Source organism: Histoplasma capsulatum (genome assembly GCF_000150115.1).
Source record: "Histoplasma capsulatum G186AR genomic scaffold supercont2.2, whole genome shotgun sequence".
In the NCBI taxonomy this organism is placed as follows: Eukaryota; Fungi; Ascomycota; class Eurotiomycetes; order Onygenales; family Ajellomycetaceae; genus Histoplasma; species Histoplasma capsulatum.
The window spans coordinates 2135058-2148226 of record NW_025544802.1 but is presented as its reverse complement, the minus strand read 5'-3'; the positions used below and the strand labels follow the sequence as shown (position 1 = coordinate 2148226).

Genomic DNA, 13169 nt, shown 5'->3' with positions numbered 1-13169 from the left:
CCACTATATCAGGCGGGCTATATGTTGGGCGCATTGTAGCTCTATGCGTTGAGGATCAAGCTAGTGGATGCGGGGATAATGCCTGAGAAAAAGTTTCATGATCGCATATTGAAGGAGAACCACATGCCGATTGAGTTGTTGAGGGTTCTTTTAAGAGACTTGCCAGTTGAGAGAGACTTCAAAACAAATTGGAGGTTTTACGAAAAATGATTGGTGGGTGTGGTGAATGTGTTGGGGAGATGGGGGTTTCGAATAGGGGAGTGTATATTAACGGCATTCCGTATGTGCTCAAGATCTACATATCGTTCCTGAAGCGGGAGAGAAAGCTCTACGGATACAGACATATTGAAGCTGCCCAATGTTAACGTGTAGCGTACTGTTTTCGTGGTCCAGCCAAATACTTTTCTGCAAACCAGCTACGTTTGACACACGCCCCACAGACGAGGCGCTTCCTAAAGTACGGGAGCAGCGAAGCTTTTTGCATTTAAGGCGATCGCCACTTGGGCTCATACCTGATGCGGCAGAGTTGAATTGTCAAGGTATAGATCAATGCGTCCCGCCGACGTGGCGGACGCATTCATGCCCTGCTGTTATCAAATTCTCAAGACAGGTTGCTCTACAAGCGACCTGGATGGCAGGTGTCACTGAATACAACACTAAATCCGCTTTGTCATATATCCAGACCGGCCACCCTATCCGAGATGGCATTTGCGAAGAACCTTTGTTATACGAGGGGAGTACATCCACCTAATTCCGCATCGAGTTCAGTGTTATTTTGGCCTCGACCTAGCTAGCGCTTCGGCCACGTTATGGCCTCATGACCGCTAGGCGGGAGGTTGCGGTCCTTCCCAACTTGCGCGATACAGCATGTGGAGCCGTTAGCCCTCGATATATGTTACCTATCGGCCGCAAATTATGAATCTCTGGATTCATATGTGTGACGATTAATGGTCTTACCGCTCTTTCCCTGCGCTTGCAACCGCATCAGGAGGTAAACGGTTTGAACTTCGAGGTAATATAATCCTTGAGTTGCCTGTTGTCTTCCTCCTCGACGTGTAGTAAATCCATAGAAGTCTGGAAATCAGGGCGGTAAACATCCATATGCCTCTAGCGGTATTGCATGCATGCAAATTTTCGGCCGTTTTTAGTGCGAGATTCCTGCAGAAGAACAAAGGTACCCAATTCGTTGGTGATCTCATGCGAGGAGCCGCTCGGTTTGTCGTGGGTCCGGATTTTGGAACTTTCGTATATCTGCTTCACTATTCGACACGCTAGAATTCTCCTGTCTTCCATGCATGTTTCGAATATTGAAACGGATTAATAGTATTAAACGTCCTGGATATGCACGCTTTACCAAAGTTTGTCTGAACAAAGGCTCATTTGCATTGCTTTTTCTCTTTTTGCTCTCTCACTCTATCTCATTCTTTTCTTTCTTTTTCCTCTTCTGTTTCATGCGTTCAAGACTCATTTTTTCTCCTTCTCTTCTCTTTTCTTTTTTTTATTTTGTTTTTTATTTTTTACCTTGGATTGCCCAATCTGTTTCGTTGGCAGCACGATTCCGTACAGCGCGAATAATTTAGAGCCAATGCAGGGTCTGCCTGCAACGAAGCGTGCAAAATGATCGTATCCCAACGAAGGGAAGCTGCTTCTCTAAGCCTGCGTTAGGTTCATGATTTCCTGCGAGAGTGTGTTTGCAATAATGATTTGTTGTCAGTCTTGTCAGGTCTTCGCTGTTCGTTCCTGCTGGTGGCTTTCTATGTTTTGCACAATACACCAGCCCTAGGTAGTACCTGGGCAGGTACTGTACATAAGTATATAAAGCTCCATATCTCAATTCCACCTCTCTCCTGAATGGTTTTCCTCATCAACAACAATCTCACAACAATACCTTGACGATTCTCTTTCACCCTACCATCCTACCTACTCCCTGCGTGACGTCCTAGAACTTGCCATTTGATTTTCTCGTCCTCCCTCCTATTTGCCCTCAGTCAAATATCCCTCCGTTGCCATGGCCCCTGCAAGACTCGATGAGGTCTCGTGTGATGTGACACGCGACGGCGCTGCCCTCGACAAGATGTCGGATGACGTTGACACTGTCAATGTCTTGAAAGCAGAACTCAAGGACTCCGCTGCATGTGATGAGCCCAAGTTTGGAGCTGACAAGGACAAGTCCAAGTTCCGCCAATACGAGACTGCCTGCGAAAGGGTCAAGGCTTTCTATCGAGAGCAACACGAAAAACAAACAGTCGCCTACAATCTGAAAGCCCGGAATGACTTCCGGTCCAGAGTACGGGCTGAAATGACAGTTTGGGAAGCAATTGAGAAGCTCGATACATTGATCGACGAGTCAGATCCGGATACCTCCCTCTCCCAAATTGGCCATCTTCTTCAATCTGCTGAAGCCATCAGACGTGATGGTAAGCCAAGATGGATGCAGCTCACGGGCTTGATTCATGATCTGGGAAAGCTTCTCTTCTTTTTCGGTGCAGAAGGCCAATGGGATGTGGTTGGAGATACATTCCCGGTTGGATGCGCCTTCGATGAGCGAATTATCTATCCTGAAACATTCGCAAACAACCCCGACTTTGGGAACCAAATATATGGGACCAAATTCGGCATATATTACCCAAACTGCGGCCTTGATAATGTGATGCTTTCCTGGGGCCATGATGAGTACCTGTACAATGTCGTGAAAACCCAATCAACCCTTCCAAAGGAGGCGCTGGCTATGATTCGCTATCATTCGTTTTACCCCTGGCACGCAGCTGGCGCATATCGACACCTGATGAACGATGATGACGAACGTATGCTTGAGGCAGTCAAGGCTTTCAATCCGTACGATCTGTACAGCAAGAGTGACGACGTTCCCGAGATCGAAAAGCTGAAGGTATGTCGATTTTCCAATTCTTTGATCACCATCGAGAGTAGAATGTGATCTATCAGAAAAGTTCTAACTTTGCTCGAAACACGCAGCCTTACTACCTTGAGCTAATCGATGAATTTTTTCCACAACGCATTGTGAAATGGTGAAAGAAGTTGACACCGTTGAATGCGCTAATGCACGAGACTAGGCTCATCCTGCAGACAGGGTCATACATCATCATGCATGCGGTTATTAATTCTATTGGTTTTTTACCCCTAATTTTATCACCTTCTGCGCCTTATTTGTTGACCATTTTTTCTGTTTGTCTGTGGCTCTTATCCAGTGTGTCGGGATATTTTACCTTTTCTTTTTTTCTCTTTTATTCAAGGTTCCCCGATCCCCGATCCCCTTCTGTTGGCTTCGGTGGCCTAGCCCACGTTAATCCTCTCCCCTGTTATTTGTTATTCCTCATCTGCTATCGATGTTCACATCGTTCTGTGCTAGATCCATCCATTATTTTGCCCGACTAATGTTGCGAAATGTGAGAATCCACGCCTATTATCTGTTTTCTTCGTTGCCAATAGTGTTGTTAATAGTTGCCCGCCTGTACCTGACTTATTTGTCTGCATTAATTTCCATTTCCATTTTTCTTCTTTTCCTTCCTTTTTTCCACATGTTCTTACTCGACATACATATCTTAATCACCATACTGCTTGAAAGCTGCATTGCTAGTTAACTCTCCGAACTTGGCCCAAGTGCCACTCGGCTAATATGGTGTGGGGAGGTGCCTTGCTTGTGTTTGTCCTGTTTGTTTTAAGGCCATATAAGGTGGCCAAGTTCAAAGTGAAATTTTCCATTCTTTGAACGCCATAAGAAAACTAAAGAATAAGCGTCGACCACACTCTCCATTGTGCCCAATTCTTGTTCTTTGTTTGCATTTAACATGTTAGCCTTCTTTATTTCTATTTGATAAAGCAATTGTGATATGCTTTCTACAGCCCACATTAAGCTGCAGTTATTGAATGTTGGCGGTATAACTGCCAACTACAAATGCAATACTAGTATGCATGTTTTATGTATGCTTCTGAGGCACCACTCCTACCAATTATCATTGTCCCTTAGCAATTCAACCCTTAATTGCCTTTCTGGCTTTCACGTTATCGAAATACACGGGCTTCGGCCGTTGATCTACTTCAGCGTGCTGCATTCATTTCGGCTCTCAGGACAACTGATCAGGCTACACCTTGCATCCACACAATGCCAGTGGACATCCAGTTACAATTCCTTTGTCAATAATGGGAGATTTCTGGGAAAAGCAAAAGCGGAGAGATATAGCGAATTAAACTCTTCCGAGGCCTAGTATACCTTTGATGCCCAAGGATTCGCGACATATGCCTACCGAGGTAGGTTTACACAGGGACAAGGCAGTGGTGCCCTTTTCTTCAAAAAGTATATTGCAGATTTTCTGAATCCCAGCCACTCCGATCTCTATCCAATTTTTCGACGTTACACTAATCGGAAACTGGTCGAGACAGGAGAGCCATTACCAATATAAATAGCATAAATTGATGATGAAAATGTTAAATGCATATATATGAGCGACTAGGCTCTGCCGCATTTGGGCATTGGATAAAGGCAATTGATATGACTTTTAACATAGGTCTCGTTGAAGGATACTCAAAATCGGTTTGTTTGCTTTCCATATTCGATTGACGGTGCTAGGCCGTCATCTTCTTCGTTGGTATTATGCCTATCAATGAGAGGGTGGCGTACGCAGTTTGTTCTCCTTTCAGCTATGCCTGACCGATGAACCCTCGCTGGAAATCAATTCTCCGTCAAACTTTCCGTCGCATCATCACCTTGTACACGCTGCTGGGGCCCATATCTACGCCTGCGGCACTGTGAGACCACAGCATATGGACAGGAAATAATTCCTGTGAAACGTTACTGAAGAGTGCATCTACGGTTAGCAGTCACCGGGATATCTGCTATTTACAGCCAATCCCGAAAGATGGCGTGATTCGTAAGCATAGGACAATTGAACTCGAAATAATCAAAAAAGAAAGTTGAGGAGAATAAGTGTAGAGAGGTAGTTGAGGGTATTTTATCGAACTTTCCATTCCGGACCCAGTTTGGCTAATCTGGAGCATTTGAAGTCTCCGCCTGGACGCCAACTTCATATGGAAATGAAATAACCCCAAAAGCAACAGAATCGGAATTTCACCAACCATGTCGACCGCTCTATTTGTACGTAGGTGAACCGGCGTCCTGCAAACATATCTGCATTATTATTCTTAATAGTGAGGAGCACAACTGACAGGAGTGTACGAGATCCGTTTCGCTAAAAGTAGTGATCAAACATGATTGAAAAGCAATACCTCGCTAATCTATCTATTCCCTCCTGGGGATAAGAATACATCTCGCGTTCTCTCGGGGGGTCCGGAGAGCACTCCACATGAGAAGGAAGAAGCTTCAAAACCTTCAGCAAGATATCAGCGAGTAACCCCTCAGCTACCCAAACCATAAACGTGTCATCGCCCTCCCGCAAGTGAACGAAAGGAATACAATGCTCCTATGGCCGTGGCATTTGGGAACCGTGAAATGTGTCCCTCGTCCAGCGTTTCTCCTCATCGGGCATTTCTCGATATATCGATATGGATTGTTGACGAGCGAGCGGCAGTCGTAGCTCATTTCCCATGTTTGATATTATCAAAAGGCGCCTGGAGAATACGAATAGGACATTGCGACGATATCTGCTCCGGGATAGATCTTCGTTTCTTAGGATGACAGACACTCCCATCACTCTGTACCAATTTTCCGTAGACACGGGCACGATCTGGCTCGCTGCTGAGAACGGAGTTGACGCATCAGGAAAAGGTTTTTATCAGGCGTTCTGTACTTGATGAACATATATCCCGTGGCCCAAAGGGAGTTTGGAAAAAGTCACCGACGGCTGTCGACGGTGCGACACTGGAGGGATATGATGGTAGGGTGCCCCATACCGATGGCGACGGCTGTCACTGTTCCAACCCTGAAACGAATAACGGACGAAGATCATCTAAGTAATGAGATGGGAATGCAGCTGACCAAAGGTCATGTCGGAGTGGAAAGATTGCCAGACCAGTTCGGCTTCAAGATGAATGGAAAATTGCGTGCCCACCCTTTTTTCCTCATGACTACGCGGTATGTCAAGCTGTCGACTTGCTTGCTAACATGATGTTTGAGGCTACAAGCCTGGACGTTCTTCGATTGCTGACCGTAGTCTTCCTCTTTCTCACCAGGAATAAAGTTTAATCAGCGCCTGCAAAGGATAGTTATAATTGAAACGAAAAATTAAATGATACCGATGATGTACGGAGAGTAGTTCTCTCAAGAAAACATTTCATCATGTGAAAGATTCTACTTTATATACATTCAAATCTTCTACTCATTAACAAAGAATTAAGCCATTTTTAACACGATAGGAAATCTCGAAGTCTGGTATGTCGACAGAGGGGGATATGCAATTCGCCATGAGGGAAATAGGAAAGCATGATATATACGAACGCAAAAAAAAAAAAAAGAAAAGAAAAGAAAAAAAAAAGGTAATAAAATTAAAGAAAAACACAGAAAGAAAGAAAGACGCCATCGCTAACATAAACTTTGTTTGTTTAGGGACGACTTATTAGAGGCAGTGGAGTGTACTTGACTTCCAGCTACCGTCGCTGTCGAACAAGGTTCATTTCAGTGCACTTCCCATTTTAGGGTACCAGTCCTTTCAGCTCCACCTCGGGAGCATTAGCTGATCTGCCAAAGCCCCAGCCTGGATGGAATGCGTTGAGAACTAGAACGGCAAGAACAATCATAACGCTCTCAAGGCCAATAAAGAGCGGCTCATCTTTGAGCAGGGGCCCATCCCAGCCATCCGAAAGTTCTGCAATTCGATAAACGCATCGGATAAAGATAAACAGAGTTGCCAGACAGAGGGCAACAAGGAAGCTACGGAAAGCGAATGATGAACGGAGAGCAGCGTGGTTGGGATCAAGAGCTTCGACACCAATTGATCGCATGCGACGCAACGTTCGAATAGCGAAGTCGACAGCGAGCAGGATGAAAACGGCTAAAATGGCGACTTGCCAAACAACACCGGCAATCATGAGGTTTGTGCCTGTCTCTGCTAAAGAAGTGCCGTAATCGGCGGAACTGGCGATCCCGCCTCCAGCGCCTTGGAGGGCCAGTGCGAGGATGTCGCAGGGAATGAAAATTCGCGGATACCAAGCTGCGGGAATGCGGGAATTTTCGCGACCGAACGTTGTGACGATTCTTGAGAGGCAGAAGTATATACCCGCGGCGAGGAAGGCCGGTGCAATTGTCAAGCAGCAAATTTGGATCATAAACGGATTCTAGGTTCGGGAGATGTTAGAATCACTCCGTCAATACAATATATTGAAAAATTCAATTCACTTACTTGTGCCCACGGGTTGTTGTACATTAAGATCCGGCCAATGTACCCAATTAGTTCGCACAGAGTACCAAGGATCATTGCGATAGAAAATCCTAAAAACCTCCTCGAAATGAAGGATTGTAGGACAAATGCAACAAGGGAGAAACCGAAAATTGCGGCAAAAGCAATATTTGCCGCGCGTGACGGGCGGTAGCCATAGTAAGAGTCGTCAATGTTGCATATTTCGAAAGTGCACGAGTCTCCATCTATTTCACGACGTGCAAGCGCCGAGAGAAGTGAGGCAAGCATTGATGATCGAGCAAGAGGAAATCGTTTGTTTTAAGAAGGGTATCGAGAAGTAAATGATTTCCCTAACTATAGAAATCTAAAAGTTGATTGCTTGTGGAGAAAAGAAACTTCTCATTAGAAGGGGCAGTCCTGATATTTATCTCCTTGATATTGAAAACACACATCGCTCCCTTGTACTATATATAAATGGCACGAGCGGTAGCCCCTCATAGTCATGCTCTTTTTGCTCGGAGCAAAATACTTAGCCTCAGCCAATTGGAAAAGCTCTGCGTCATATGGAAAACGTCATGAGCACATTTTTGCATCGGAGATTGATTATTCCCACTTTTTTTGATATTTTTTATTTTCCTTTTGTTTTTGACGTTCAAAGTCTCGCACGTAAGATTTGACGGCCCCAGGAAGACACTCCTCATTCAAAGCCAAATTGGAGCTGCCTGATATCGAAACAAGCCACATCTACCGGGATGGAGTCAGCTTCAGCAGCCCTGTACCTGTTGTGCAGGCTTCACGCGCCAAATCCACAGACTTCTCCTGTTGTGGTTAAAAAATGGGAGAGGCTGTGGAAGCCAAGCCATGAAGGCTGGGTTAGTTTAGAATTTTGGCGTTGTGAACAAGAAGGGCCTTCACTCAGGGAGCCATCAGAAGTGTTTGAGCGGATGGCTCAAAAGGGGATGACACCCATTTCGAAACCCATTGAAGAACCAATGCTGTGGCTATCGAGAGCTCCTTTCTCTTTGGCCGGGTAAGGCGAACTTTCCCAAGTCATTGTCGACATTGCAGTGGGTTGGAGTTCCCGTTGACGGAGTCGTCAAACACGAGACGGCATTATTTTTATCCCGAACGCATGGATGCTATTTGACCGACTCCGCCAGCCTTGACGCCGCCTCTGAAGCTACCATGTGGCTTGATCGATGCTCGTCAACCACAGCAAGCAGCGAGCCTTGTCTGGGACCGTTTACACCAACGACCGGCATTCAGGGATCACATTGACAGCTGGCGCAATTGCAGGTACAGATGTACACCGTAGCGAGTTCGAATATCCGACACTCCTGGACAAAGTCCTTTGGGCTGTAAATTATCGCAAGCGATGCCAAGATCCTCATTCCGTTGCACACGTACACTAGCGCCATGTCGGAAATATTGCAGCCTGTTCGGCATTCTTCGGCGGCCGGCACCTCTGTGGTCGGACGGCCGATTGAACGAGGCGCATACGACATGCCTGATCCATTGGCGATTTCGCTGCGGAGCTTAAACGTCAGATGTGAAACCACGATTCCTCCTCACCATGCGTTGTCATGGGGTAGGTCTAGAATTTTTTTTTTTTGTTTTTTTTTTAAAGGGCAAACCGAATTAATATGCGCAGACTCCTTGCTCTTTCATTGTGTCCTTTGGCCGAGTGGAAGGTCATTGAGGAGAGCAATGAGACAGGAGTATTGGTTGTTCAAGGCATTGTGATCGCTGACTCTTGGTGGGGGTGCCCAAAGGAGAGAGATCATTGGGATGTTACTCCACTGTTTGAACCAGAACATTGGAAGAACGTTCTTGGATAATCACCACAGCAGCTCTTTCGCGGATCGTTGTGACAGAAAAATGGACATCCCTGCATCGACGTATTCTTATTCTGAGAATCGTATTCGTACCTGCTCGATCCATTAGGATTCGCTCCTAGTCAAGGACCAGGCTCTCCTCAAACTAAGCCCAACTCGTTCAAGGAGCATATTGTCATCAACATCATGGTATCGCGAACTCTTTACGCTGTACTCTCCATGGGGGCTGTCACTGCACAGCTATTCGCTACACAATCTCATTCCCCAATTTCGATGAGCGGCCACCGGAACAACCCGATGTTAAAGCTCCGTTGATATGTTTTGATCACTGCAGCGATTGTCGAAGCGCTTCAGGGGTACCCGTTCAGTTTTGGAACATATGCCCGAAAAAGTTCATAACCTTCCCATTGCTTCACCGGTGGAATGATTCAAGTGGTTCCTCTGCTCCTGTCAGTCAACCAAATGGCGCAAGGATTGATATTACTGGCAACCAACTTGTTCACCCGTGCGAAATGACGAAGCAAACTTATTTGACTTATTATTCTTCCTCTAAACCAGTACGGCAACATTTTGTTCCCGATGTCGACTAATATTTCCTTTGTAGCCTTTGAGGAGGCTGGATCGGAGACTCTCATGGATCTCGGTCTAGGAGCCCTGGACAATGGAAGTCTTCAGTTGGTTGGGATGCCACAGCGCCATATTTGGTGGGACTCCGGGATTGATTGGGTGAAGAAGCTTACAGCAGCGTGGAATGCGGATGCTTCCCAAAATGCGTTATCAAAGCATTCAGGAGGGAACATTTATGAGATGGACCAAGAGAGGTGATCAAAATTTAGCAGCGAATGGATAATATCAATTATACATTGTCAACGAGTATCTCCTCGTCTCAATCCGACGAGAACAACATGCCGCCCTTAACCCGCATATCTCATTCTCCCTTTCGACACTACTACGAGTAGTGATAGCGCCATTCTCTATGTCTTACCACACATCTTTATTTCCTCAATATCTTGTGCTTCAAGATTTTTTTCTTCACTGTTGCACCCAGAAGCCGCCGCGTCATCCAGATGGTCATAGAACTCGAAGCAACCATTCGCCACCAGGATAGCTGAAATAAACGTCCTCATAGCATGCCTGAAGAACATACATGTCACTCTTTGACTCTTTTTGAGCCGTTCTTAATATTCGTATCAAGGTGTATTGCTAGACAGAAGGAGGTATTTGAGTACCACTAAATTATTATGGTTTCTTTTTCACACATAAAACGCTCACAGTTGCACCGTACCCCCGTATTCGTTTTCGGATCGAAGTCTCCAGTTGTATCAAGCTTGTTTAATTTCTTCCTTTCCTTCATTGCAGGCCCGATGATCTGCGACTACTACCTTGTTCGCAAGGGCTTTCAAAGGCATGAAAATTGTGACCCAATTATACAAATTCACACTCCTGTCTTAGTCGAAGAATTTACCCCCTCTATCAATTCTAATTCTTCAAGGTTCTAACGATTTTATATCCGGACTCCTTGGAATCTCTCCCCGTCAATGCACATCCTTGTTTCCAGAAGCTAGGAATGGTATCCGAGAAATACCACATGATTGTTCAATCAAAGTGAGCTCTCGCGGATTTTTGGCATGTTATTCATGCCATTGTACCTGCGTACTCTTCAAAGAGTTTCTAAATATTGGGGCATTCATCGCCATACTTCCACCAATTCTTTTGAATCGTGATGGTCGAAAAGTGTGTATGATTACATGCCTGGGAGGGCAAGGTGTGAGATTGTCAAGGTATGTTCTAAATCCGACTGATACATACAATGAAAAGCCTATAACGATACCGGAAGATACTCACCATAGATACCGAAGCGCTATGTCTAAGTTAAATCCTCATAGAATCACCTGGATCGCGCAGTATTGATGATTTACAAAACCATCAAAGCAGCCAAAACTATATATGACATAGCCGTGATGTCATAGCAACTAAGAGGCAATCTTGAGAGGTAGGCCAATATATATGTTTCTTGACCCAAATGAACACTTCTTTGGTATTGGAGAGATCTTGAGGACATTTTTGATATAACTCTACTGTTACATCCATCCCATTGCACTGTCATCGTTGCTCAATAGAGATAAAGCGTCATGTCTGCACCACGCGATTCGGAATCCATCAATACTACCCAGGGTGGATTTCACCCGTCAGCTCCCCGTTCTCCCCCCTTGGAGAAGCATGGTGTAAGTGCTTCCTTAAAGAGGCCCCGCCTTTCTAGACTATTGCAGTAATAAATTCTTCCAAATCAATTAGCATAAACCGGGAACAAAAGCGTCCCCAACAGACTACGTTCCTGAATTCCATGCACAAACGCTGCCCGCTGGTAGCGCACCTTCGGGTCGAACATTTGCTCCTCACCCTTCCGGGCAGGCACCGGAAGAAGGCACCCCAGCCATCGACGCACTTGGGGGTGCAGACTCGCGGGAGTTGAATAGGGGCCTTGGTCAACCGGTCTGGGGAGAAACTTCCTCACAACTGCATCACGATGGCCAGCCACGTCGGAAACACCACGGGTCCGGGTTGGAAGGAGTAGGTGCATCGAACAGGGAGTACATGGAGGAAGAAAAGGATATGCAGTAAGGGTTTAGTATTCTGAATTGGAGAACCTCAAAGAGGTGGAATTAATGCGAACAATCGCTGATGACGGACAATGAATGGAACAACCGCATCTAAAATATGAAAGCCTTTCATTTGATTTGTAAATCTATTGCACAGTACAACCTACATCTTGAGAGCTTAGCCCCACATATTTAACTCTGTTCAGGTTTCCAAATGAACAAAGTCTTAAAAACAGCGATCGTACATCATGAAGGGGAGTGATAGCTGGCAAAATCATGAGTTCAAGAGGACAAAAAGGGTAAATAACCGAAGGAATCGGACTCCCATGATCTTCATCCCCAGCTTCAAAATGTCGCTTTGGTGATTCTAGCATACAACCGCTATTTTTTCGATCACGTACTGCCGTATAACATGGGCCCCTGAAAATACATTTAGCTTAACCCAGACACCCGAGATATACCAACACCCCGAATAATGTTTTAACGGTAAAATTTCAGACCCCAATAAACTGACACCGTTGACACGAACCATCTAGCCATCTTGATATAATAAAACATAGTAGAAAAAGAGAAATCCTTTGAGCTACCTAGGTATATAAGGTTGAGAGAAGGTTACAGCATGTGAGTCTTCCCTTTGCTGAACCATGGACTAAGTTGTCTCTAGCATATTTCCACCGGGGCTTTTACATGTGGTAAAGACTTCAGAGGACAGCTTATGTGCTGGAGGGCACTTTTTAATCCCAGAAGTGATGGATCGAGCAATTGAAGTTAAGCCGTACTTGGCCAATGACAATATCCCAGTGGACATATTTAAAATCATCTCTGGCTTTACTGATAATCTCCTACGAGGATATTCTTACGAAATCTCACCCTGGCAGCTGACTTGGTATGTACGGGTTCTGGAAGACTATGATGATTCCAGTGCTCTCTGTCAGTCATGCGAGGATGAGGGCCACGATAAACGCAAAGATTTTTTCCTCAACTGGTTGAAAGACGAAAGCATCCTCCACAGGCTCACCAATTTATTAAAAGAGAGAATGAAAAACCTTAACATCGAATGAGCGATCGCCCAACACTTCTTTTCCAGAGTCGATTCGCTTTCAGACTCGCACTCGAGAAATTCTTCAACCTCATTCGAACCGCCAGCATTCGAACTAGACGTCTTCCTCCGGCCACGAGCTTCCCCCGGCTAACAGCCGCTGGCGCAGGGCAGATTCCATCCTCCCCAGAGCACACCTCTCTATCTCCGGCCAGGGTTGGCGGTCCTCTGTCATGCTCAGAAGACGTGCATCATTGGGGGACCATTGCCACGGCTCGCTTCCACCTCACACTCCTGCTGAGAATCAAATGGTCGTGCGTTCGAATCCCGCCCTTGCCAAAGGTTACCACAATCGGTTATATTTCCGGGTTTGCAAGTTGTATTCCTT

At 45.6% G+C, this 13169-nt stretch overlaps 5 protein-coding genes across 5 annotated transcripts; 4 read left to right on the top strand and 1 right to left on the bottom strand.

The window, feature by feature from the left end:
* Positions 1 to 206: 206 nt before the first annotated feature.
* HCBG_01947 (uncharacterized protein) lies at positions 207 to 751 on the top strand (the record flags this gene model as incomplete). The annotated part of the gene is made up of 2 exons (XM_045428996.1): positions 207 to 280; positions 394 to 751. 2 exons carry the CDS (start codon positions 207 to 209, stop codon positions 749 to 751), a joined length of 432 nt encoding a protein of 143 aa, XP_045290782.1.
* Positions 752 to 2008: 1257 nt separating this feature from the next.
* HCBG_01946 (myo-inositol oxygenase) lies at positions 2009 to 3030 on the top strand (the record flags this gene model as incomplete). The annotated part of the gene is made up of 2 exons (XM_045428995.1): positions 2009 to 2887; positions 2974 to 3030. The coding sequence occupies 2 exons, from the start codon at positions 2009 to 2011 to the stop codon at positions 3028 to 3030; spliced, it is 936 nt and encodes a 311-aa protein (XP_045290781.1).
* A 3573-nt stretch (positions 3031 to 6603) lies between these two features.
* HCBG_01945 (parasitic phase-specific protein PSP-1) lies at positions 6604 to 7595 on the bottom strand (the record flags this gene model as incomplete). The annotated part of the gene is made up of 2 exons (XM_045428994.1): positions 6604 to 7245; positions 7311 to 7595. 2 exons carry the CDS (start codon positions 7593 to 7595, stop codon positions 6604 to 6606), a joined length of 927 nt encoding a protein of 308 aa, XP_045290780.1.
* A 1733-nt stretch (positions 7596 to 9328) lies between these two features.
* HCBG_01944 (uncharacterized protein) lies at positions 9329 to 9967 on the top strand (the record flags this gene model as incomplete). Its single annotated transcript, XM_045428993.1, has 2 exons — positions 9329 to 9452; positions 9747 to 9967. 2 exons carry the CDS (start codon positions 9329 to 9331, stop codon positions 9965 to 9967), a joined length of 345 nt encoding a protein of 114 aa, XP_045290779.1.
* Positions 9968 to 11274: 1307 nt separating this feature from the next.
* Positions 11275 to 11764, top strand: HCBG_01943 (uncharacterized protein; the record flags this gene model as incomplete). Its single annotated transcript, XM_045428992.1, has 2 exons — positions 11275 to 11367; positions 11438 to 11764. The coding sequence occupies 2 exons, from the start codon at positions 11275 to 11277 to the stop codon at positions 11762 to 11764; spliced, it is 420 nt and encodes a 139-aa protein (XP_045290778.1).
* Positions 11765 to 13169: the final 1405 nt, after the last annotated feature.